We start from the raw sequence: 24412 nt of genomic DNA, 5'->3' as shown, positions 1-24412 counted from the left end.
GCGCTAATTAGAGGAAGAGCGGCGTGTGGAGTGGCGAGCAGCTCACTGGAGGTGACGACGGCGCCTCAGCGCCTCTTTAGCGCCTTCCAACATGTTTGGATTCACAGCTTCCTGTTTTCAGCTCCGCTTCAAACGTGGCACCGAGCGACCCGGCTAACGCTATCGCTAACGCTATCGCTAACGTCAAACCTCATCACAAAACACTTCTCTTGGTGAAACATCACGAGGCCGACGTCTGTGGTGAGACTGAGTCTCTAGAGGAGTCTCTAGAGGACTCGTCAGCCGGAGTCTCTAGAGGAGTCGTCAGCCGGAGTCTTTAGAGGAGTCGTCAGCCGGAGTCTTTAGAGGAGTCGTCAGCCGGAGTCTCTAGAGGACTCGTCAGCCGGAGTCTTTAGAGGAGTCGTCAGCCGGAGTCTTTAGAGGAGTCGTCAGCCGGAGTCTCTAGAGGACTCGTCAGCCGGAGTCTTTAGAGGAGTCGTCAGCCGGAGTCTTTAGAGGAGTCGTCAGCCGGAGTCTCTAGAGGACTCGTCAGCCGGAGTCTTTAGAGGAGTCGTCAGCCGGAGTCTTTAGAGGAGTCGTCAGCCGGAGTCTCTAGAGGAGTCGTCAGCCGGAGTCTTTAGAGGAGTCGTCAGCCGGAGTCTCTAGAGGACTCGTCAGCCGGAGTCTTTAGAGGAGTCGTCAGCCGGAGTCTTTAGAGGAGTCGTCAGCCGGAGTCTCTAGAGGACTCGTCAGCCGGAGTCTTTAGAGGAGTCGTCAGCCGGAGTCTTTAGAGGAGTCGTCAGCCGGAGTCTTTAGAGGAGTCGTCAGCCGGAGTCTTTAGAGGAGTCGTCAGCCGGAGTCTTTAGAGGAGTCGTCAGCCGGAGCCTCTAGAGGAGTCGTCAGCCGGAGCCTCTAGAGGAGTCGTCAGCCGGAGTCTCTAGAGGAGTCGTCAGCCGGAGTCTCTAGAGGAGTCGTCAGCCGGAGTCTCTAGAGGAGTCGTCAGCCGGAGTCTCTAGAGGACTCGTCAGCCGGAGTCTCTAGAGGACTCGTCAGCCGGAGTCTCTAGAGGAGTCGTCACCTGCTGATTGGCTGCAGGGCTGGACACCATTCATAGCTTAGCTTAACTTAGCATAGTGGTAGCATAGCGTAGTGGTAGTATATTGATAACATAGTGGTAGCATAGCAATAACACAGTGGTAGCATAGTGATAGCATAGCGATAGCATAACAGTCCTTTGCTCAAATGAAGAATAACAACCGATGTTGGCGCGTCTACAAACATCCAGCCACACCTGGAGGTTTAAAATTAAATGTTTGTAAATCACATGGTTCAACGTTTTCACTAGCCGCGTTAGCGGCTCATAGAAATAGCGTGCTTGATAGCATGTTGAAGAAAAGCTTTCTTTCTATAACCTGCAGTCGGAGCAGTTCACCTTCCCCTGCCCCTCTCGCCGCGGCTAACCACTTGGCCCTGCTAACCACTAGCCGCGGCTAACCACTTGGCCCTGCTAACCACTTGGCTCTGCTAACCACTAGCCGCGGCTAACCACTTGGCTCTGCTAACCACTAGCCGTAGCTAACCACTTGGCCCTGCTAGCTGTAGCTAACCACTTGGCCCTTCTAGCTGTAGCTAACCGCTTACCCCTGCTAGCTGTGGCTAACCGCTAACTTTAGCCGAACTGGTTGACGATAATGGGAACCTGCCGGTTTGGGGTGGCGCCCCCTGGTGGGTGGTTCTGGTTGAGGTTCCGGACCAGGAACCAACCAGGTTTTCCTCCAGGCGGCTTCTTTAAAACGGATTTGCAGAGAAAATCTCTCCTAAAATAAAACGCGTGCGACAATAAAGGTGTGAATCCTGACGAGCCGCCGCCACCATCTGCCGGGGTCAGCAGTCCGCCCCGGCACAACGTGGAGACAAAGCCTCCTGAAGGCCGTCCTCCGCCGGGCGTCTGAGTTCAGGTGGCGAGCCGGGGGGGGGGCGGGGTCAAGCGCTCGACGGCGCTCCGACATGGCGGCGGCACGCCGAGCTCGTTACTCGCTAATTGAGCGGTCGGCGCCAAGACGGGAGCCCATCTGCTCGTGGCGGAGCAGCGTCGCGATATTAATAGCCGGAGCCCAACAGACGGCGTGAAGACACCCAGGAAGGACGGGGGGGGGGCGGGAATGGGGGGGATGGGGGGGCTCAACGCTAAAAGGCCTGCAGCCGCGGCGGCAGCGGTCCAGCTAACCCCGACGAGGAAGGAAGGAACTGACGAGGAGGACGACGGCGTTAAGCAGGAGGGGGGGTGGGGGGGTGGGGGAGGGGGGGGGGGGGGGGGGGGGAGAGGGGGAGGGGGGGATGAACTCAGAGCAAGGAATTTTTTCTACTTCGTCATTCAATGTAACAGTTCAGTGGAAAAAAGTTCCTTTAAAAATAAAAGTTCAGGCATCATAAGAGGGAAGAAGAGGATTTCAAAATAAGACTATTTTTACACTCTGCTTGTTGTTGAAATGTGAACGAATCAGTTCGTTCAGCTGATCAGAGGAAGTGAAGAAGTGACTCGTTTAGGTTTGACTGAACGAGTCACTTCCTTCAACTCGTCTTTTTTTCACTGTACAACCTGGTGACTGGGTTAACTAGCAGCAGACTGGGTTAACTAGCAGCAGACTGGGTTAACTAGCAGCAGACTGGGTTAACTAGCAGCAGAGTGGGTTAACTAGCAGCAGACTGGGTTAACTAGCAGCAGAGTGGGTTAACTAGCAGCAGACTGGGTTAACTAGCAGCAGAGTGGGTTAACTAGCAGCAGAGTGGGTTAACTAGCAGCAGACTGGGTTAACTCCCAGCAGAGTGGGTTAACTAGCAGCAGACTGGGTTAACTCCCAGCAGAGTGGGTTAACTAGCAGCAGACTGGGTTAACTAGCAGCAGAGTGGGTTAACTAGTATCAGACTGGGTTAACTAGCAGCAGACTGGGTTAACTAGCAGCAGACTGGGTTAACTCCCAGCAGAGTGGGTTAACTAGCAGCAGACTGGGTTAACTAGCAGCAGAGTGGGTTAACTAGTATCAGACTGGGTTAACTAGCAGCAGACTGGGTTAACTAGCAGCAGAGTGGGTTAACTCCCAGCAGAGTGGGTTAACTAGCAGCAGACTGGGTTAACTAGTATCAGACTGGGTTAACTCCCAGCAGACTGGGTTAACTCCCAGCAGAGTGGGTTAACTAGTATCAGACTGGGTTAACTAGCAGCAGAGTGGGTTAACTCCCAGCAGACTGGGTTAACTCCCAGCAGAGTGGGTTAACTAGTATCAGACTGGGTTAACTCCCAGCAGACTGGGTTAACTCCCAGCAGACTGGGTTAACTAGTATCAGACTGGGTTAACTCCCAGCAGACTGGGTTAACTAGTATCAGACTGGGTTAACTCCCAGCAGACTGGGTTAACTCCCAGCAGACTGGGTTAACTAGTATCAGACTGGGTTAACTCCCAGCAGACTGGGTTAACTCCCAGCAGACTGGGTTAACTAGCAGCAGAGTGGGTTAACTAGTATCAGACTGGGTTAACTAGCAGCAGACTGGGTTAACTCCCAGCAGAGTGGGTTAACTAGCAGCAGACTGGGTTAACTAGCAGCAGAGTGGGTTAACTAGTATCAGACTGGGTTAACTAGCAGCAGACTGGGTTAACTAGCAGCAGAGTGGGTTAACTCCCAGCAGAGTGGGTTAACTAGCAGCAGACTGGGTTAACTAGTATCAGACTGGGTTAACTCCCAGCAGACTGGGTTAACTCCCAGCAGAGTGGGTTAACTAGTATCAGACTGGGTTAACTAGCAGCAGAGTGGGTTAACTCCCAGCAGACTGGGTTAACTCCCAGCAGAGTGGGTTAACTAGTATCAGACTGGGTTAACTCCCAGCAGACTGGGTTAACTCCCAGCAGACTGGGTTAACTAGTATCAGACTGGGTTAACTCCCAGCAGACTGGGTTAACTAGTATCAGACTGGGTTAACTCCCAGCAGACTGGGTTAACTCCCAGCAGACTGGGTTAACTAGTATCAGACTGGGTTAACTCCCAGCAGACTGGGTTAACTCCCAGCAGAGTGGGTTAACTAGCAGCAGACTGGGTTAACTAGCAGCAGAGTGGGTTAACTAGTATCAGACTGGGTTAACTAGCAGCAGAGTGGGTTAACTAGCAGCAGACTGGGTTAACTAGCAGCAGAGTGGGTTAACTAGTATCAGACTGGGTTAACTCCCAGCAGACTGGGTTAACTAGCAGCAGACTGGGTTAACTAGTATCAGACTGGGTTAACTAGCAGCAGAGTGGGTTAACTAGTATCAGACTGGGTTAACTAGCAGCAGACTGGGTTAACTAGTATCAGACTGGGTTAACTAGTATCAGACTGGGTTAACTAGCAGCAGAGTGGGTTAACTAGTATCAGACTGGGTTAACTAGCAGCAGACTGGGTTAACTAGTATCAGACTGGGTTAACTAGCAGCAGACTGGGTTAACTAGCATCAGACTGGGTTAACTAGCAGCAGACTGGGTTAACTAGCTCCAGGTTGCTTCCTGTGCGTTGGCCTGGTTCCAGCTGTGTGACATCACTTCCTGTCGTCCCCCAGGGCTGGTTCAGTCCCGGCCAGGTCTTCGTCCTGGACGAGTACTGCGCCCGCTACGGCGTGCGGGGCGTCCTCCGTCACCTGACCTACCTGGAACACCTGATGGAGTTCTCTGAGAGGAAGCTGCTGGTCGACCCCACCCTGCTGCACTACAGCTACGCCTTCTGTGCCTCGCATGTCCACGGCAACAGGTAGGACACCGTCCTCCAGGGTCTGCAGACAGGTAGGACACCGTCCTCCAGGGTCTGTAGACAGGTAGGACACCGTCCTCCAGGGTCTGCAGACAGGTAGGACACCGTCCTCCAGGGTCTGTAGACAGGTAGGACACCGTCCTCCAGGGTCTGCAGACAGGTAGGACACCGTCCCCCAAGGTCTGTAGACAGGTAGGACACCGTCCCCCAGGGTCTGCAGACAGGTAGGGAGGTATCTATATATATATACACACACACATATACATGTATATATATATATATATGTGTGTGTATATATGCATATATACACATATATGTATATATATATGTATGTATATATATACATATATATATACATATATGTGTATATATGCATATATACACATATATGTATATATATATGTATGTATATGTGTGTGTGTATATATATACATATATATATACATATATGTGTATACATACATATATACACATATATGTATATATATATGTATGTATATATATACATATAAGTATATGCTCTTAGCAACTTCCTGAATCACTCTGAAGTGTTGGGTGGTGCTGAAGCTTCAGGAGCCTCCATCAGCTTGTCCTCACTAGTCCTCACTTGTCCTCACTAGTCCTCACTGGTCCTCACTAGTCCTCACTTGTCCTCACTAGTCCTCACTTGTCCTCACTAGTCCTCACTAGTCCTCACTTGTCCTCACTAGTCCTCACTGGTCTCGGCGTGGCGGCGCGCCCCTGCGGCGTGGCGGCGCTCGGCGGCACTAAGCGCCCAGATATGAGCAACAATGGCGCCTGTTGGCACCGTCAGCCTCACTTCACCTCCGCCTGCTAATTACTGCGTCTGTGCTTCTGTCTTTGTCCACTCATTTAGTCCATTTAGCCTCCATCAGCTCCTCCAGCTAATCGCCGGATATATTAGGGTGTGTGTGTGTGTGTGTGTGTGTGTGTGTGTGTGTGTGTGTGTGTGTGTGTGTGTGTGTGTGTGTGTGTGTGTGTGTGTGTGTGTGTGTGTGTGTGTGTGTGTGTGTGTGTGTGTGTGTGTGTGTGTGTGTGTGTGGGGGGGGGGGGGGGGGGGGGAATTGGCTTTTTGTCAGTTGGAGCTTTAATTTGAATAATTGCTGTTCATTCAGGGATTCCTGGAGGCGCCTGAGTGGGATGAGAAGCAGGGCTCTGAAGGGACTCACTGAGTCCCTGAGTCCCTGAGTCACTGAGTCACTGAGTCAGTGAGTTACTGAGTGACTGACTCACTGACTCATTGACCCTGATCTCCTGGTCCCCCCCCCCCCCGAGAGGTTGTGTTGGTAATGTTCAGGTAAACACTGGATGTTTATTGGATTTCATCTGGTCATTCAATCCGAGGGCGTCGCTCTGAGCCGCCGGGGGGTGAAGTGACGGGTGGGGGTGATGGGGGGGGGGGGGGGGTCTCAGGGTTAAAGGAGCATTACTGGAGACGGAGGGAGGGGGGTGTGGGGAGGTGTGGGGGGGGGGCACCTCGCTCTCACCTGTCAGGTCACATCTCCTCTCCTCTGAGCCGTCGACGCCACGCAGACACAGGATGTGACAGGAGCTTTTACCTCCGCCTGGGGGGGGGGGGCGTTCGGGGGGGGGGGGGGGGGGGGGGGCTACCTGCCACTCAGTTCTCCTCTTTAGGTGAAGTGGCAGCGACAGCGTAGTGCTCTGCCACACCGGCTCTGCTCCAAACCACCAGTAGGATGGGGGGGGTCAACACACTCACCAGACCCCCCCCCCCCCACCCACCACCACCACCACCACCACCTCTCGCTTCACTGAGCAAAAACAATGAGTCTGAACCCGGACGAGCTGAAACTGGAACCCACTTCCTGATAGCTTCCTGCTGACTTCCTGTTAGCTTCCAGCCCACTTCCTATTAGCTTCCTGTTAGCTTCCAGCCCACTTCCTGCTGACTTCCTGTTAGCTTCCAGCCCACTTCCTATTAGCTTCCTGTTAGCTTCCAGCCCACTTCCTGCTGACTTCCTGTTAGCTTCCAGCCCACTTCCTATTAGCTTCCTGTTAGCTTCCAGCCCACTTCCTGCTGACTTCCTGTTAGCTTCCAGCCCACTTCCTATTAGCTTCCTGTTAGCTTCCAGCCCACTTCCTGCTGACTTCCTGTTAGCTTCCAGCCCACTTCCTATTAGCTTCCTGTTAGCTTCCAGCCCACTTCCTGCTGACTTCCTGTTAGCTTCCAGCCCAATTCCTATTAGCTTCCTGTTAGCTTCCAGCCCACTTCCTGCTGACTTCCTGTTAGCTTCCAGCCCACTTCCTATTAGCTTCCTGTTAGCTTCTAGCCCACTTCCTGCTGACTTCCTGTTAGCTTCCTATTAGCTTCCTGTTAGCTTCTAGCCCACTTCCTGCTAGCTTCCTCTGTCTTTTCGCGCCGTGTTTGAATGGCGGCTGCTCCCGCCTCCTCGTCTCACTCCACTCGACTCGTGGTTGGCGGTGGAGGCGCTCGGCGCCGCGGTGGCCTCCGTCAGCCTCCGTCAGCCGGCGGCGGCTTTCATAAGAAGCAGCCATTAAGAGAGGCGCTCGCCGCCCCCCCCCTCTGGCGAGTGGCGGCGAGTGGCGTTTGGAGAGGCTGCTTCTCTTTCAGGAAGCTGAAGTCAAGGCCACCGCTCCGGGTGCTGATTGCATTTTTACCCTTTTCTTGCCGAGTGCCTATTCAGGCGCGGCGGCGGCGCGGCGGCGGCGCGGCGGCGCGGCTCTAAAAGCTTTAATGAAGCTCCTCTTTGTGGCGCCGCTCGGCTGATTGGGCGACTCGGGTCAGGAGGACAGTTGGTGCTTCATGGCTGAACCAGGAGACGTTCTGCCTGCAGGGGACAGCTGGACAGGACGCGTCTGTCCTCGTCCCCGTCTGTCCTCGTCTGTCCTCGTCCCCATCTGTCCCCGTCTGTCCTCGTCCCCGTCTGTCCTCGTCCCCGTCTGTCCTTGTCCCCGTCTGTCCTCGTCTGTCAGTGGCTCTGGAGCCTCAGACGTTTTCACCTCCACTCTGAAGCTCCGCCCTTTTTAACAAACCCTCACCCTCACCCTCACCCTCACCTTACTCGTCACCCTCACCTCACCCTCACCTCACCCTCACCTTACTCGTCACCCTCACCCTCACCCTCACCCTCACTTCACCCTCACCCTCACCTTACTCGTCACCCTCACCTCACCCTCACCTCACCCTCACCTTACTCGTCACCCTCACCCTCACCCTCACCCTCACCTCACCTCACCTCACCTCACCTCACCTCACCTCACCTCACCTCACCCTCACCCTCACCCTCACCCTCACCCTCACCCTCACCTCACCTCACCTCACCTCACCTCACCTCACCTCACCTCACCTCACCTCACCTCACCCTCACCCTCACCCTCACCCTCACCCTCACCTTACTCGTCACCCTCACCCTCACCCTCACCCTCACCTCACCTCACCTCACCTCACCTCACCTCACCCTCACCCTCACCCTCACCCTCACCTCACCTCACCTCACCTCACCTCACCTCACCTCACCTCACCTCACCTCACCTCACCCTCACCCTCACCCTCACCCTCACCTCACCTCACCTCACCTCACCTCACCTCACCCTCACCTCACCTCACCTCACCTCACCTCACCTCACCTCACCTCACCTCACCTCACCTCACCTCACCTCACCCTCACCCTCACCTCACCCTCACCCTCACCCTCACCCTCACCTCACCTCACCTCACCTCACCTCACCTCACCTCACCTCACCCTCACCCTCACCCTCACCCTCACCTCACCTCACCTCACCTCACCTCACCTCACCTCACCTCACCTCACCCTCACCTCACCCTCACCCTCACCCTCACCCTCACCTCACCTCACCTCACCTCACCTCACCTCACCTCACCTCACCTCACCCTCACCCTCATCCTCATCCTCATCCTCTCCTCTCCTCTCCTCTCCTCACTCGTCACTCCACCATCAATTACAACCACAGAATTCGCCACCACCGATGTCACACATCCCTCTGGACGTCCGAGAGGACAGAGAGGACTCCTGAGAGGACAGAGGGTACAGAGAGGACAGAGGGAACAGAGAGGACAGAGGGTACAGAGAGGACAGAGGGGACTGAGAGGACAGAGGGGACTGAGAGGACAGAGGGTACAGAGAGGACAGAGGGGACTCCTGAGAGGACAGAGGGGACAGAGAGGACTCCTGAGAGGACAGAGGGGACTCCTGAGAGGACAGAGGGTACAGAGAGGACAGAGGGGACAGAGAGGACTCCAGAGAGGACAGGTGTCCTCCAGGACAGCAGGGCAGTGTGAGGCTGATGGTTGTCGCCCCCTGCAGGCCAGACGGGAGGGGGACGGTCACCCTGGAGGAGCAGGACAAGTTCTACACCGTCCGGAGGAGACTGATGGTCCTGCTGGAGAACCAGATCTCTCACTTCAGGTAGGGAGTACTACACAGTACTACTGGAGTACTAGTGAAATACCACTGAAGTACTACAGCAGGAAAATATCCGTCAATCCTCAGGAGACAAAGATTGAGAGCAAAACATTCAAAAAGCAGAAGAATCTCAGTTCAGGGACACGTGAGACAGTCAAACTGTCCTCATGTGACCCTCCAGGACGAATGTCCCACATCACCCACATGTCCCCAGGAAGAATGTCCAACAGCGTCCACATGTCCCCAGGGAGAATGTCCCACATCACCCACATGTCCCCAGGGAGAATGTCCCACATCACCCACATGTCCCCAGGGAGAATGTCTCACAGCGTCGACATGTCCCCAGGGAGAATGTCTCACATCACCCACATGTCCCCAGGAAGAATGTCTCACATCACCCACATGTCCCCAGGAAGAATGTCTCACATCACCCACATGTCCCCAGGAAGAATGTCTCACATCACCCACATGTCCCCAGGAAGAATGTCTCACATCACCCACATGTCCCCAGGAAGAATGTCTCACATCACCCACATGTCCCCAGGAAGAATGTCCCACATCACCCACATGTCCCCAGGAAGAATGTCTTACATCACCCACATGTCCCCAGGAAGAATGTCCCACATCACCCACATGTCCCCAGGGAGAATGTCCCACATCACCCACATGTCCCCAGGGAGAATGTCCCACATCACCCACATGTCCCCAGGAAGAATGTCCCACATCACCCACATGTCCCCAGGGAGAATGTCTCACAGCGTCCACATGTCCCCAGGATAAATGTCCCACAGCGTCCACATGTCCCCAGGGAGAATGTCTCACAGCGTCCACATGTCCCCAGGATGAATGTCCCACATCACCCACATGTCCCCAGGGATAATGTCTCACAGCGTCCACATGTCCCCAGGATAAATGTCCCACAGCGTCCACATGTCCCCAGGGAGAATGTCTCACAGCGTCCACATGTCCCCAGGATGAATGTCCCACATTGTCCACATGTCCCCAGGGAGAAGGACGAACACACACACACACTAGATTGTACTTTATTGATCCCACAACAAGTAAATTCACTGTGTGTGTGTGTGTGTGTGTGTGTGTGTGTGTGTGTGTGTGTGTGTGTGTGTGTGTGTGTGTGTGTGTGTGTGTGTGTGTGTGTGTGTGTGTGTGTGTGTGTGTGTGTGTGTGTGTGTGTGTGTGTGTGTGTGTGTAAATAGACACACAGGACATAAGTAAAGATGAAAGAATGACTAAAAGTAAAACATTCCAGTACAACAGGAGTTGTGATGTAATCGGAGCAGCAGCGGCTCTCAGGTGACAGGATGTGATGTCACGCAGGTGAAGTTTCAGCGCTGCTCATGTGAGCAGCAGGTTTGTAAGGCGGGTCCTGACGGGGACGCCCCCCCCCCCCCCGACCAGCAGGAGATCAAAGGTTAAACATGAACCAGCGGGAGGTCAAAGGTTAAACATGAACCAGCGGGAGGTCAAAGGTTAAACATGAACCAGCGGGAGGTCAAAGGTTAAACATGAACCAGCAGGAGATCAGGGTTCAGCTTGTCTTCATGGTTCAGCTCGTCTTCAGTCCAGCTCGTCTTCAGTCCAGCTCGTCTTCAGTCCAGCTCGTCTTCAGGGTTCAGCTTGTCTTCAGTCCAGCTCGTCTTCAGTCCAGCTAGTCTTCAGTCCAGCTAGTCTTCAGTCCAGCTCGTCTTCAGTCCAGCTCGTCTTCAGGGTTCAGCTTGTCTTCAGTCCAGCTCGTCTTCAGTCCAGCTAGTCTTCAGTCCAGCTCGTCTTCAGTCCAGCTCGTCTTCAGTCCAGCTCGTCTTCAGGGTTCAGCTAGTCTTCAGTTCATCTAGTCTTCAGTCCAGGTCGTCTTCAGTCCATCTCGTCTTCAGTCCAGCTTGTCTTCAGGGTTCAGCTTGTCTTCAGTCCAGCTAGTCTTCAGTCCAGCTAGTCTTCAGTCCAGCTCGTCTTCAGTCCAGCTCGTCTTCAGGGTTCAGCTAGTCTTCAGTTCAGCTAGTCTTCAGTCCAGGTCGTCTTCAGTCCAGCTCGTCTTCAGTCCAGCTAGTCTTCAGTTCAGCTAGTCTTCAGTCCAGGTCGTCTTCAGTCCAGCTCGTCTTCAGTCCAGCTCGTCTTCAGGGTCCAGCTAGTCTTCAGTCCAGCTCGTCTTCAGTCCAGCTAGTCTTCAGTTCAGCTAGTCTTCAGGGTCCAGCTAGTCTTCAGTCCAGCTCGTCTTCAGTCCAGCTCGTCTTCAGTCCAGCTAGTCTTCAGGGTCCAGCTAGTCTTCAGTCCAGCTCGTCTTCAGTCCAGCTCGTCTTCAGGGTCCAGCTAGTCTTCAGTCCAGCTCGTCTTCAGTCCAGCTCGTCTTCAGGGTCCAGCTAGTCTTCAGTCCAGCTCGTCTTCAGTCCAGCTAGTCTTCAGTTCAGCTAGTCTTCAGTCCAGGTCGTCTTCAGTCCAGCTCGTCTTCAGTCCAGCTCGTCTTCAGGGTCCAGCTAGTCTTCAGTCCAGCTCGTCTTCAGTCCAGCTAGTCTTCAGTTCAGCTAGTCTTCAGGGTCCAGGTCGTCTTCAGTCCAGCTAGTCTTCAGTCCAGCTAGTCTTCAGTTCAGCTAGTCTTCAGTCCAGGTCGTCTTCAGTCCAGCTCGTCTTCAGTCCAGCTAGTCTTCAGTTCAGCTAGTCTTCAGTCCAGGTCGTCTTCAGTCCAGCTCGTCTTCAGTCCAGCTCGTCTTCAGGGTCCAGCTAGTCTTCAGTCCAGCTCGTCTTCAGTCCAGCTAGTCTTCAGTTCAGCTAGTCTTCAGTCCAGGTCGTCTTCAGTCCAGCTCGTCTTCAGTCCAGCTCGTCTTCAGGGTCCAGCTAGTCTTCAGTCCAGCTCGTCTTCAGTCCAGCTCGTCTTCAGTCCAGCTCGTCTTCAGGGTCCAGCTAGTCTTCAGTCCAGCTCGTCTTCAGTCCAGCTAGTCTTCAGTTCAGCTAGTCTTCAGTCCAGGTCGTCTTCAGTCCAGCTAGTCTTCAGTCCAGCTAGTCTTCAGTTCAGCTAGTCTTCAGTCCAGGTCGTCTTCAGTCCAGCTCGTCTTCAGTCCAGCTAGTCTTCAGTTCAGCTAGTCTTCAGTCCAGGTCGTCTTCAGTCCAGCTCGTCTTCAGTCCAGCTCGTCTTCAGGGTCCAGCTAGTCTTCAGTCCAGCTCGTCTTCAGTCCAGCTAGTCTTCAGTTCAGCTAGTCTTCAGGGTCCAGCTAGTCTTCAGTCCAGCTCGTCTTCAGTCCAGCTCGTCTTCAGTCCAGCTAGTCTTCAGGGTCCAGCTAGTCTTCAGTCCAGCTCGTCTTCAGTCCAGCTCGTCTTCAGGGTCCAGCTAGTCTTCAGTCCAGCTCGTCTTCAGTCCAGCTCGTCTTCAGTCCAGCTCGTCTTCAGGGTCCAGCTAGTCTTCAGTCCAGCTCGTCTTCAGTCCAGCTAGTCTTCAGTTCAGCTAGTCTTCAGTCCAGGTCGTCTTCAGTCCAGCTCGTCTTCAGTCCAGCTAGTCTTCAGTTCAGCTAGTCTTCAGTCCAGGTCGTCTTCAGTCCAGCTCGTCTTCAGTCCAGCTCGTCTTCAGGGTCCAGCTAGTCTTCAGTCCAGCTCGTCTTCAGTCCAGCTAGTCTTCAGTTCAGCTAGTCTTCAGGGTCCAGCTAGTCTTCAGTCCAGCTCGTCTTCAGTCCAGCTCGTCTTCAGTCCAGCTAGTCTTCAGGGTCCAGCTAGTCTTCAGTCCAGCTCGTCTTCAGTCCAGCTCGTCTTCAGGGTCCAGCTAGTCTTCAGTCCAGCTCGTCTTCAGTCCAGCTCGTCTTCAGTCCAGCTCGTCTTCAGGGTCCAGCTAGTCTTCAGTCCAGCTCGTCTTCAGTCCAGCTAGTCTTCAGTTCAGCTAGTCTTCAGTCCAGGTCGTCTTCAGTCCAGCTCGTCTTCAGTCCAGCTCGTCTTCAGGGTCCAGCTAGTCTTCAGTCCAGCTCGTCTTCAGTCCAGCTCGTCTTCAGTCCAGCTCGTCTTCAGGGTCCAGCTAGTCTTCAGTCCAGCTCGTCTTCAGTCCAGCTAGTCTTCAGTTCAGCTAGTCTTCAGTCCAGGTCGTCTTCAGTCCAGCTCGTCTTCAGTCCAGCTCGTCTTCAGGGTCCAGCTAGTCTTCAGTCCAGCTCGTCTTCAGTCCAGCTCGTCTTCAGTCCAGCTCGTCTTCAGGGTCCAGCTAGTCTTCAGTCCAGCTCGTCTTCAGTCCAGCTAGTCTTCAGTCCAGCTCGTCTTCAGGGTTCAGCTCGTCTTCAGTCCAGCTCGTCTTCAGTCCAGCTCGTCTTCAGGGTTCAGCTAGTCTTTAGTCCAGCTCGTCTTCAGTCCAGCTCGTCTTCAGGGTCCAGCTAGTCTTCAGTCCAGCTCGTCTTCAGTCCAGCTCGTCTTCAGGGTCCAGCTAGTCTTCAGTCCAGCTCGTCTTCAGTCCAGCTCGTCTTGTCCTCTAACAAACTCCTGCTGGACGTTCTGGTTGGAACTGAGCGTCATGAACTCCTGACAGGAGTCGAGAGGAAATCTTGAACTGTCTGTCCAACACGTGATGTCTTTCCACACTCCTGTCCTGTCCCTTCCTCTGCTGTCGCGGAGACGAGACGGGACATCTGCAGCTTTTGTCTTTGTCCTGGCGGCTGACCGTCGGTCTGTCTTTGTTTCCTTTTCACTCAATGAGCAACATGGAACCGGAGACAAGGACGTCCTTCTCTGTCGTCAGACGCCATCTGTCGGCGCCGCGCTGCCTTTCTCTTCTCGTCTTCCTTTTCTTCCTTCCCTTTTCTTCCTTCTCTTTTCTTCCTTCCTTTTTCTTCCTTCCCTTTTCTTCCTTCCTTTTTCTTCCTTCCCTTTTCTTCCTTCCCTTTTCTTCCTTCTCTTTTCTTCCTTCCTTTTTCTTCCTTCCCTTTTCTTCCTTCCTTTTTCTTCCTTCCCTTTTCTTCCTTCCTTTTTCTTCCTTCCCTTTTCTTCCTTCCCTTTTCTTCCTTCTCTTTTCTTCCTTCTCTTTTCTTCCTTCCCTTTTCTTCCTTCTCTTTTCTTCCTTCTCTTTTCTTCCTTCTCTTTTCTTCCTTCTCTTTTCTTCCTTCTCTTTTCTTCCTTCTCTTTTCTTCCTTCCCTTTTCTTCCTTCTCTTTTCTTCCTTCTCTTTTCTTCCTTCTCTTTTCTTCCTTCTCTTTTCTTCCTTCCCTTTTCTTCCTTCTCTTTTCTTCCTTCTCTTTTCTTCCTTCTCTTTTCTTCCTTCCTTTTTCTTCCTTCTCTTTTCTTCCTTCCTTTTTCTTCCTTCTCTTTTCTTCCTTCCTTTTTCTTCCTTCTCTTTTCTTCCTTCTCTTTTCTTCCTTCCCTTTTCTTCCTTCCCTTTTCTTCCTTCCCTTTTCTTCCTTCTCTTTTCTTCCTTCCTTTTTCTTCCTTCCCTTTTCTTCCTTCCTTTTTCTTCCTTCCCTTTTCTTCCTTCCTTTTTCTTCCTTCCCTTTTCTTCCTTCCCTTTTCTTCCTTCTCTTTTCTTCCTTCTCTTTTCTTCCTTCCCTTTTCTTCCTTCTCTTTTCTTCCTTCTCTTTTCTTCCTTCTCTTTTCTTCCTTCTCTTTTCTTCCTTCTCTTTTCTTCCTTCCCTTTTCTTCCTTCTCTTTTCTTCCTTCCTTTTTCTTCCTTCCCTTTTCTTCCTTCCTTTTTCTTCCTTCCCTTTTCTTCCTTCCTTTTTCTTCCTTCCCTTTTCTTCCTTCCCTTTTCTTCCTTCTCTTTTCTTCCTTCTCTTTTCTTCCTTCCCTTTTCTTCCTTCTCTTTTCTTCCTTCTCTTTTCTTCCTTCTCTTTTCTTCCTTCTCTTTTCTTCCTTCTCTTTTCTTCCTTCTCTTTTCTTCCTTCCCTTTTCTTCCTTCTCTTTTCTTCCTTCTCTTTTCTTCCTTCTCTTTTCTTCCTTCTCTTTTCTTCCTTCCCTTTTCTTCCTTCTCTTTTCTTCCTTCTCTTTTCTTCCTTCTCTTTTCTTCCTTCCTTTTTCTTCCTTCTCTTTTCTTCCTTCCTTTTTCTTCCTTCTCTTTTCTTCCTTCCTTTTTCTTCCTTCTCTTTTCTTCCTTCTCTTTTCTTCCTTCCCTTTTCTTCCTGGTCTGAAGAGAGTTCTCTTGTGGTTCTTGTGTCTGCAGGTACTGCTTCCCGTTCGGACGTCCAGACGGGGCCCTGAAGGCCACGCTGTCCCTGCAGGAACGGGTAAAGACGCCGACCGCCCTACGCCTTGCCGCCCTACACCACACCATGTGATTGTACAATGAAACTGTCCGTCTAATAATAATGACACGTCATGACCAGGAATGGAGGGACGGACTCGTCCTCAGGTGTTGACGATGGACGTTGGTCCCGCAGCACGAAGACGATCTCAGGTTCTGAAAGGACTTTCTTCCTGCGTCGTCGCGGCGACAACGAACACAACAGCCAGATAATTAGAAAGCAGCTAAAGTCATCATGTGGGGTCGCGGGGGTCAAACGAATCAACAGAAACAGTGAAGAAAACTAAAGCTTGGTGAAAAGACTCGTTGATCTTCTTAAAGCCGCCGTCGTTCAGGAGAATGTAGACGAGACGTGACTGATCGTTCCCGTTCTGGCTTTGAACAATGAGACGCTTCGTGGACGGACAGACCGTACGAAGTGTCTCCTGCTGTCCCGGCAGCCGGTCGTCCTGCTGGACGTGGTTCCACCAACCAGAGGACAGATGCTGCCAGGCGCCTCTGCAGTCGTCCTCCATTGTGGACGAACCGTTGACCTTGGTTGTAAACAAGTCATCACGCTGTGCGAAGGAGAAGAAAAGCCTCCGTCTCGCTGCGTCGTCATAAACAAGCAGGGCGAGGAGGTCGTGGCGCCACAATGAGCGTCCTTTCAGCGCCGCCGCCGCCGGAGGACAGAAGACGTTCCTTGATACCAACATTTGATCACTTTAATGACGAGTGTCGGGAGAAGAAAGGTCACGTGACCTTTATGACCTCTTACAGAAGCCGGTTTCCACTGGGCAGTGTTTACCACTACGGTACGGTACGGTATGGTATTGTACACTACGGTACGATGTGGTACAGTATGGTATGGTACGGTACGATATGGTACAGTATGGTACGGTATGGTATGGTATTGTACACTACGGTACGATATGGTACAGTATGGTACGGTATGGTATGGTATTGTACACTACGGTACGATATGGTACGGTACAGTATGGTACGGTACGGTATGGTATTTTTGTAGACGATCGACCAGCGAGTTGTTATTTTACTTTTAGCCGCTAGCTGTTGGCAGCATATGACCTTTGAACCCCATCGTCATGATGTCCAGTCCCTGCAGCCAATCGCAGCCTGACATGGTACCATTATGCTATGCTCTGCTATGCTAAGCTAAGCTATGAATGGTGTCCAGCCCTGCAGCCAATCAGCAGCTGACATGCTAGCAGTCAGACTCTCTCCTGGACTCAGACAGGAAGTTGGTATGAAACAGTCAGAAGCTCCATGTTGGATTTGTTTTACTGAGAAATGTTAAGAACTAATTTCAAGGAGACGTGACGACTCCTCTAGAGACTCCGGCTGACGACTCCTCTAGAGACTCCGGCTGACGACTCCTCTAGAGACTCCGGCTGACGACTCCTCTAGAGACTCCGGCTGACGACTCCTCTAAAGACTCCGGCTGACGACTCCTCTAGAGACTCCGGCTGACGACTCCTCTAGAGACTCCGGCTGACGACTCCTCTAAAGACTCCGGCTGACGACTCCTCTAAAGACTCCTCTAAAGACTCCAGCTGACGACTCCTCTAGAGACTCCGGCTGACGACTCCTCTAAAGACTCCGGCTGACGACTCCTCTAGAGACTCTGGCTGACGACTCCTCTAGAGACTCCGGCTGACGACTCCTCTAGAGACTCCTCTAAAGACTCCTCTAAAGACTCCGGCTGACGACTCCTCTAGAGACTCCGGCTGACGACTCCTCTAGAGACTCTGGCTGACGACTCCTCTAGAGACTCCGGCTGACGACTCCTCTAAAGACTCCGGCTGACGACTCCTCTAAAGACTCCGGCTGACGACTCCTCTAGAGACTCCGGCTGACGACTCCTCTAAAGACTCCGGCTGACGACTCCTCTAGAGACTCTGGCTGACGACTCCTCTAGAGACTCCGGCTGACGACTCCTCTAGAGACTCCGGCTGACGACTCCTCTAGAGACTCTGGCTGACGACTCCTCTAAAGACTCCGGCTGACGACTCCTCTAAAGATGAGAAAACTTGAAACGCCTCTGGATCATCATACGCTGACGTCTGGATCTAAGAATGATGGGATGTCGTCAGGTGGTTGTTGTTCTGTGTTGTGTTGCCGAGGGTGCAGCAGTGACAGGAAGTGGTCTTGTGTTGCCGAGGGTGCAGCAGTGACAGGAAGTGGTCTTGTGTTGCCGAGGGTGCAGCAGTGACAGGAAGTGGTCTTGTGACTGCAGGTGCTGATGAAGGACGTCACCACGCCGGTTCCTGCGGAGGACATGAAGACGCTGGTGCAGCGCTGTCTGGACCGAGCTGCTGGAATCAACTACAGCCAGCTGATGGAGTACGCTCAGATCAAAGGTGAGACTCGCTCAGATCAAAGGTGAGACTCGCTCAGATCAAAGGTGAGACTCGCTCAGATCAAAGGTGAGACTCGCTCAGATCAAAGGTGAGACTCGCTCAGATTAAAGGTGAGACTCGCTCAGATTAAAGGTGAGACTCACTCAGGTCAAAGGTGAGACTCGCTCAGATCAAAGGTGAGACTTGCTCAGATCAAAGGTGAGACTCGCTCAGATCAAAGGTGAGATTTGCTCAGATCAAAGGTGAGACTCACTCAGATTAAAGGTGAGACTCGCTCAGGTCAAAGGTGAGACTCGCTCAGATCAAAGGTGAGACTCGCTCAGGTCAAAGGTGAGACTCGCTCAGATTAAAGGTGAGACTCGCTCAGGTCAAAGGTGAGACTCGCTCAGATCAAAGGTGAGACTCACTCAGGTCAAAGGTGAGACTCGCTCAGATCAAAGGTGAGACTCGCTCAGGTGAAAGCTGAGACTCGCTCGGCGAGGCGGCAGCAGGTGCAGCCTCAGGACGAGAAGTGGCCAGGAAAAGCTTTTCCACAGTGTTCATGAAGAGCCGGCGTCTCGGCGGGGCTCAAGGTCAACGTGGCTCATGAATGCCGGCAGATTGAAAAAGACGTTCGGTAACTGACGGGAGGTCGTCTGCAACCGGCGCCGCCGCGCCGCCACGGAGAAGAAGCTACTTGAACCGGCAGGAAACATCAAAAGGGTCCAAACTAATGAAAGTAGGGAGAGACTGAGGCTCTGGGACCTAAACTGGAACCCAAGAAGACGAACCCTCGTCTTCCTCCTGCTGTTTCTGTCTTTTCCTTCAAACGTGACAGTCGTTCTCCGTTCAGACGGACCGAGACGCTGACGCTCCTCTGCGTTCCAGCTTTTACACATAAACCAGCTACCAGGTTCCACAAAGGACGGGTCTCTGGAGCTCCGCCCACTGACAGTCAGTCAGTCAGTCCTACAGTCCTACAGTCAGTCAGTCAGTCAGTCAGTCCTACAGTCAGTCAGTCAGTCAGTCCTACAGTCAGTCAGTCAGTCAGTCCTACAGTCAGTCAGTCAGTCCTACAGTCAGTCAGTCCTACAGTTAGTCCTACAGTCAGTCAGTCCTACAGTCAGTCAGTCAGTCAGTCCTACAGTCCTACAGTCAGTCCTACAGTCAGTCAGTCCTACAGTCAGTTAGTCAGTCAGTCCTACAGTCAGTCAGTCAGTCCTACAGTCAGTCAGTTAGTCCTACAGTCAGTCAGTCCTACAGTCAGTCCTACAGTCAGTCAGTCAGTCAGTCAGTCAGTCAGTCAGTCAGTCCTACAGTCAGTCAGTCAGTCAGTCCTACAGTCAGTCAGTTAGTCAGTCAGTCAGTCCTACAGTCAGTCCTACAGTCAGTCAGTCAGTCCTACAGTTAGTCCTACAGTCAGTCAGTCAGTCCTACAGTCAGTCAGTCCTACAGTTAGTCCTACCGTCAGTCAGTCCTACAGTCAGTCAGTCCTACAGTCAGTCAGTTAGTCCTACAGTCAGTCAGTCCTACAGTCAGTCAGTCCTACAGTTAGTCAGTCAGTCAGTCCTACAGTCAGTCAGTCAGTCCTACAGTTAGTCCTACAGTCAGTTAGTCCTACAGTTAGTCCTACAGTCAGTCAGTTAGTCAGTCAGTCAGTCAGTCCTACAGTCAGTCAGTCAGTCCTACAGTCAGTCAGTTAGTCCTACAGTCAGTCAGTTAGTCAGTCAGTCAGTCCTACAGTTAGTCAGTCAGTCAGTCAGTCAGTCAGTCCTACAGTCAGTCAGTCAGTCCTACAGTCAGTCAGTCCTACAGTTAGTCCTACAGTCAGTCAGTCAGTCAGTCCTACAGTCAGTCCTACAGTCAGTCAGTCAGTCAGCCCTACAGTTAGTCCTACAGTCAGTCAGTCCTACAGTCAGTCAGTCAGTCCTACAGTTAGTCCTACAGTCAGTCAGTCAGTCCTACAGTCAGTCAGTCCTACAGTCAGTCCTACAGTCAGTCCTACAGTCAGTCAGTCCTACAGTCAGTCCTACAGTCAGTCCTACAGTCAGTCAGTCAGTCCTACAGTTAGTCCTACAGTCAGTCAGTCCTACAGTCAGTCCTACAGTCAGTCAGTCAGTCAGTCAGTCAGTCCTACAGTTAGTCAGTCAGTCCTACAGTCAGTCCTACAGTCAGTCAGTCAGTCCTGCAGTGGGTCAGTCAGTCCTACAGTCAGTCAGTCCTACAGTCAGTCAGTCAGTCCTGCAGTGGGTCAGTCAGTCCTACAGTCAGTCAGTCCTACAGTCAGTCCTACAGTCAGTCAGTCCTACAGTCAGTCAGTCAGTCCTACAGTCAGTCAGTCAGTCCTGCAGTGGGTCAGAACATGACGGTAGTTTGTGTTTCCTGAACCTCCAGTCGACCTCGCTGCTCCAGAGAAACTCCTGGAAGACGTGATGAGACTTGGAGAACTGAGCATCGAGGTTCTGCAGCAGAACGAGGAGCATCACTCTGAGGTCTGGTCACTCCTCCTCTCACTCCTCCTCTCACTCCTATCTCACTCCTCCTCTCACTCCTCCTCTTTCCTCCTCCTCTCACTCCTCCTCTCACTCCTCCTCTTTCCTCCTCCTCTCACTCCTCCTCTCACTCTTCTCCTGACTTCCGCCTGCAGTGTTTTATTTGGAGATCTTGGGTTCCTGACTGATCCGAGTTAGAACGTTAATTAATCCACACTAATTGTGCAGCGACGTGAGTCACCTGGTCACTTCCTGTCCGTCCCCCATCACGTTCCCCGGCTCCGGCTGGCGGCGGCAAGGCGACAGGTGACACGACAAGTGGCTGCGCCCGCCGCATTAGCGTTAGCGGCGGCGGCGCCATGAAAACAACGCCCACGGCCGGAACGGCCCGGCTCGTCCTCCGCCGTGCAAAACTGATCAATCATAGGTGTTGAGACGCCGCGCCGCCAGCGGCCCCGAAGTGGCGGCGCGGCGTTGGGGCATCTGCTTCGGGGCTATTTATACCGGCGGCGGCGGCGGCGCTGCCATGGCGACCGGTGGCGCCGAGGACGTGATGTTAACTGCAAATTAAGCGGCTCCTCGTCAGAGCAGCTGTCAGCACTTAAATTTAGACGCATCATAATTGTTTACTGGGCTGCTGTCAGCGCCGCGGCGTGTTGTTGTTGTCGTTTATACTGTGTCAAAGTCACGAGCCGCCGCCACCGCTACCGCTAACGCTGCTAACGCTACCGCTAACGCTGCGCCCTCTGAGGCCCCGTGTGTTGAAAGAGAAGAGGTTCAAAGTGAGGAGATTAAAAGACTCCAGGAACAAAGCAGAAGTTTCAGAGGAGTGACTGCAGCTCCCTGAGGGCCTCACCCTCTCACCCTCTCACCCTCTCACCGCTCTTCACCCTCTCACCGCTCTTCACCCTCTCATCCCTCCTCACCCTCTCATCCCTCCTCATCCCTCCTCACCCTCTCACCCTTCCTCATCCCTCCTCACCCTCTCATCCCTCCTCACCCTCTCACCCTTCCTCATCCCTCCTCACCCTCTCATCCCTCCTCACCCTCTCACCCTTCCTCATCCCTCCTCACCCTCTCATCCCTCCTCACCCTCTCACCCTTCCTCATCCCTCCTCACCCTCTCACCCTTCCTCATCCCTCCTCACCCTCTCATCCCTCCTCATCCCTCCTCACCCTCTCACCCTTCCTCATCCCTCCTCACCCTCTCATCCCTCCTCACCCTCTCACCCTTCCTCATCCCTCCTCACCGTCTCACCCTTCCTCACCCTCTCGTCCCTCATCACCCTCTCACCCTCTCACCGCTCTTCACCCTCTCATCCCTCCTCACCCTCTCACCCTTCCTCATCCCTCCTCACCCTCTCATCCCTCCTCATCCCTCCTCACCCTCTCACCCTTCCTCATCCCTCCTCACCCTCTCACCCTTCCTCACCCTCTCGTCCCTCCTCACCCTCTCACCCTCTCACCCTTCCTCACCCTCTCGTCCCTCCTCACCTCTCCTCACCCTCTCATCCTCTCATCGCTCCTCACCTCCTCACCTCCTCACCCCCTCACCCCCTCACCCCTCCTCACCCTCTCATCCCTCCTCACCCTCTCACCCCATCAGGGCGGTTCCTCTGGGGAACGTAGAGATCAACTTCTCTGTGGTTCTACAAGAACTGGACTGAGACCGTTTGTAGAATCGGAAATCTTTACATGTTGATCGTCCTTCTGATGGAGGACGAGGGAGGACAGATGGACAGACAGAGGACTGGAGTCCTCCTCCAGTCCTCCAGTCCTCCAGTCCTCCTCCAGTCCTCCTCCAGTCCTCCAGTCCTCCAGTCCTCCTCCAGTCCTCCAGTCCTCCAGTCCTCCAGTCCTCCAGTCCTCCTCCAGTCCTCCAGTCCTCCAGTCCTCCTCCAGTCCTCCAGTCCTCCAGTCCTCCAGTCCTCCTCCAGTCCTCCTCCAGTCCTCCAGTCCTCCTCCAGTCCTCCAGTCCTCCAGTCCTCCAGTCCTCCTCCAGTCCTCCAGTCCTCCAGTCCTCCAGTCCTCCAGTCCTCCAGTCCTCCAGTCCTCCAGTCCTCCTCCAGTCCTCCTCCAGTCCTCCAGTCCTCCTCCAGTCCTCCAGTCCTCCAGTCCTCCAGTCCTCCTCCAGTGCTCCAGTCCTCCAGTCCTCCTCCAGTCCTCCAGTCCTCCAGTCCTCCTCCAGTCCTCCAGTCCTCCAGTCCTCCAGTCCTCCAGTCCTCCAGTCCTCCTCCAGTCCTCCAGTCCTCCAGTCCTCCAGTCCTCCAGTCCTCCAGTCCTCCTCCAGTCCTCCAGTCCTCCAGTCCTCCAGTCCTCCAGTCCTCCAGTCCTCCTCCAGTCCTCCAGTCCTCCAGTCCTCCAGTCCTCCTCCAGTCCTCCAGTCCTCCTCCAGTCCTCCAGTCCTCCAGTCCTCCTCCAGTCCTCCAGTCCTCCAGTCCTCCTCCAGTCCTCCAGTCCTCCAGTCCTCCAGTCCTCCAGTCCTCCAGTCCTCCTCCAGTCCTCCAGTCCTCCAGTCCTCCAGTCCTCCTCCAGTCCTCCAGTCCTCCTCCAGTCCTCCAGTCCTCCAGTCCTCCAGTCCTCCAGTCCTCCAGTCCTCCTCCAGTCCTCCAGTCCTCCAGTCCTCCAGTCCTCCAGTCCTCCTCCAGTCCTCCAGAGTGACTCAGTCACTCAAATATTGACATTGTTTACAGAAAAGCTTTGGTCCATTTGTCCACAATGGAGGACCCATGTTGTAAAGAACCCCGCCCCCCCCCCCCCCCCCTCCCTCCATCCCCCCCCCCCCCCCGGGATGAGCTCTCCGGCGCCTCCGCTGGTCATTATCCACCTGGTCCAGGGTTCACCTGCATTCAGGCCGGGCAGTGAAAGCCTCCATTGTGGCGAGGCTCCGCCCCCCCCTCCTCCATTGTGGCGAGGCTCCGCCCCCCCTCCATTGTGGCGAGGCTCCGCCCCCCTCTTCACCTTCAAGGCGCCGCGGCCACAATGCGGCAGACACTGGGTAATTGGGGTTCGTCCTGAGCGGAGGAATGGCGTCCTTGGTGGACAATTAGTGCATTAACCCTTTACTGCACCACATTCTTCTCTTTCTCTAGCCTCGCTTTTCTTCTCCTCCTTCTGGCGCTTCCTTTCTTCTCCACACAGCTTCGCTTCAGGCTTTCTGCACTGCATCTTTATTATTATTGTTACTATTATTATTATTATTATTACTACTATTATTATTATTATTACTATTAGTATTATTATTAGTATCATTATTATTATTATTACTATTATTATTACATATATTATTACTATTATTATTACTATTAGTATTATTACTATTATTATTACTATTATTATTATTATTATTATTACTACTATTATTATTATTATTGCTATTATTATTACATATATTATTACTATTATTATTACTATTATTACTACTATTATTATTATTATTGCTATTATTATTACATATATTATTACTATTATTATTATATTATTATTATTACTATTATTATTATTACTATTAGTATTATTATTAGTATCATTATTATTATTATTACTATTATTATTATTATTATTATTACTACTATTATTATTATTATTATTATTCATGTTACTGGAAAATAGACTGTTCATAAAATCAGCTTATTCAGCTGAGACCCGAGTCTGGTCTGTCGTCTGGTCTGTAGTCTGGTCTGTAGTCCAGAGCTGTTTTCGCAAGGTCTCAGCAGACAGGAAGTGCCCGTCCACAGACAGGAAGTGCTCCGCCACAGACAGGAAGTGCCCGTCCACAGACAGGAAGTGCCAGTCCACAGACAGGAAGTGCTCCGCCACAGACAGGAAATGCCCGTCCACAGACAGGAAGTGCCAGTCCACAGACAGGAAGTGCTCCGCCACAGACAGGAAGTGCCCTTCCACAGACAGGAGGTGCTCCGCCACAGACAGGAAGTGCTCCGCCACAGACAGGAAGTGCCAGTCCACAGACAGGAAGTGCCAGTCCACAGACAGGAAGTGCTCCGCCACAGACAGGAAGTGCCCGTCCACAGACAGGAAGTGCTCGGCCACAGACAGGAAGTGCTCGGCCACAGACAGGAAGTGCTCGGCCACAGACAGGAAGTGCCCGTCCACAGACAGGAAGTGCCCGTCCACAGACAGGAAGTGCTCCGCCACAGACAGGAAGTGCCCGTCCACAGACAGGAAGTGCCAGTCCACAGA

At 52.8% G+C, this 24412-nt stretch overlaps 1 protein-coding gene across 1 annotated transcript in view; it reads left to right on the top strand.

Annotated features, from left to right (window-relative positions):
• Nucleotides 1–1670: 1670 nt before the first annotated feature.
• LOC308148740 (calcium-dependent secretion activator 2-like) overlaps nucleotides 1671–24412 on the top strand; it is a gene marked incomplete at its 5' end in the record, with an annotated part of 70377 nt that continues 47635 nt past the window's right edge. Inside the window, 7 exons of the mRNA XM_080522242.1 lie at nucleotides 1671–1704; nucleotides 1825–1925; nucleotides 4566–4753; nucleotides 9082–9183; nucleotides 15304–15367; nucleotides 17618–17741; nucleotides 20115–20212. Coding sequence (XP_080378368.1) covers nucleotides 1671–1704; nucleotides 1825–1925; nucleotides 4566–4753; nucleotides 9082–9183; nucleotides 15304–15367; nucleotides 17618–17741; nucleotides 20115–20212 — 711 coding nt within the window. The remainder of the gene's footprint in view (nucleotides 1705–1824; nucleotides 1926–4565; nucleotides 4754–9081; nucleotides 9184–15303; nucleotides 15368–17617; nucleotides 17742–20114; nucleotides 20213–24412) is intronic.

The sequence above is a fragment of the Blennius ocellaris genome, assembly GCF_963422515.1.
Source record: "Blennius ocellaris genome assembly, contig: SCAFFOLD_50, whole genome shotgun sequence".
Lineage (NCBI taxonomy): Eukaryota > Metazoa > Chordata > Actinopteri > Blenniiformes > Blenniidae > Blennius > Blennius ocellaris.
The sequence above is the reverse complement of the archived record's forward strand: the minus strand, read 5'-3'. Positions and strand labels throughout refer to the sequence as shown.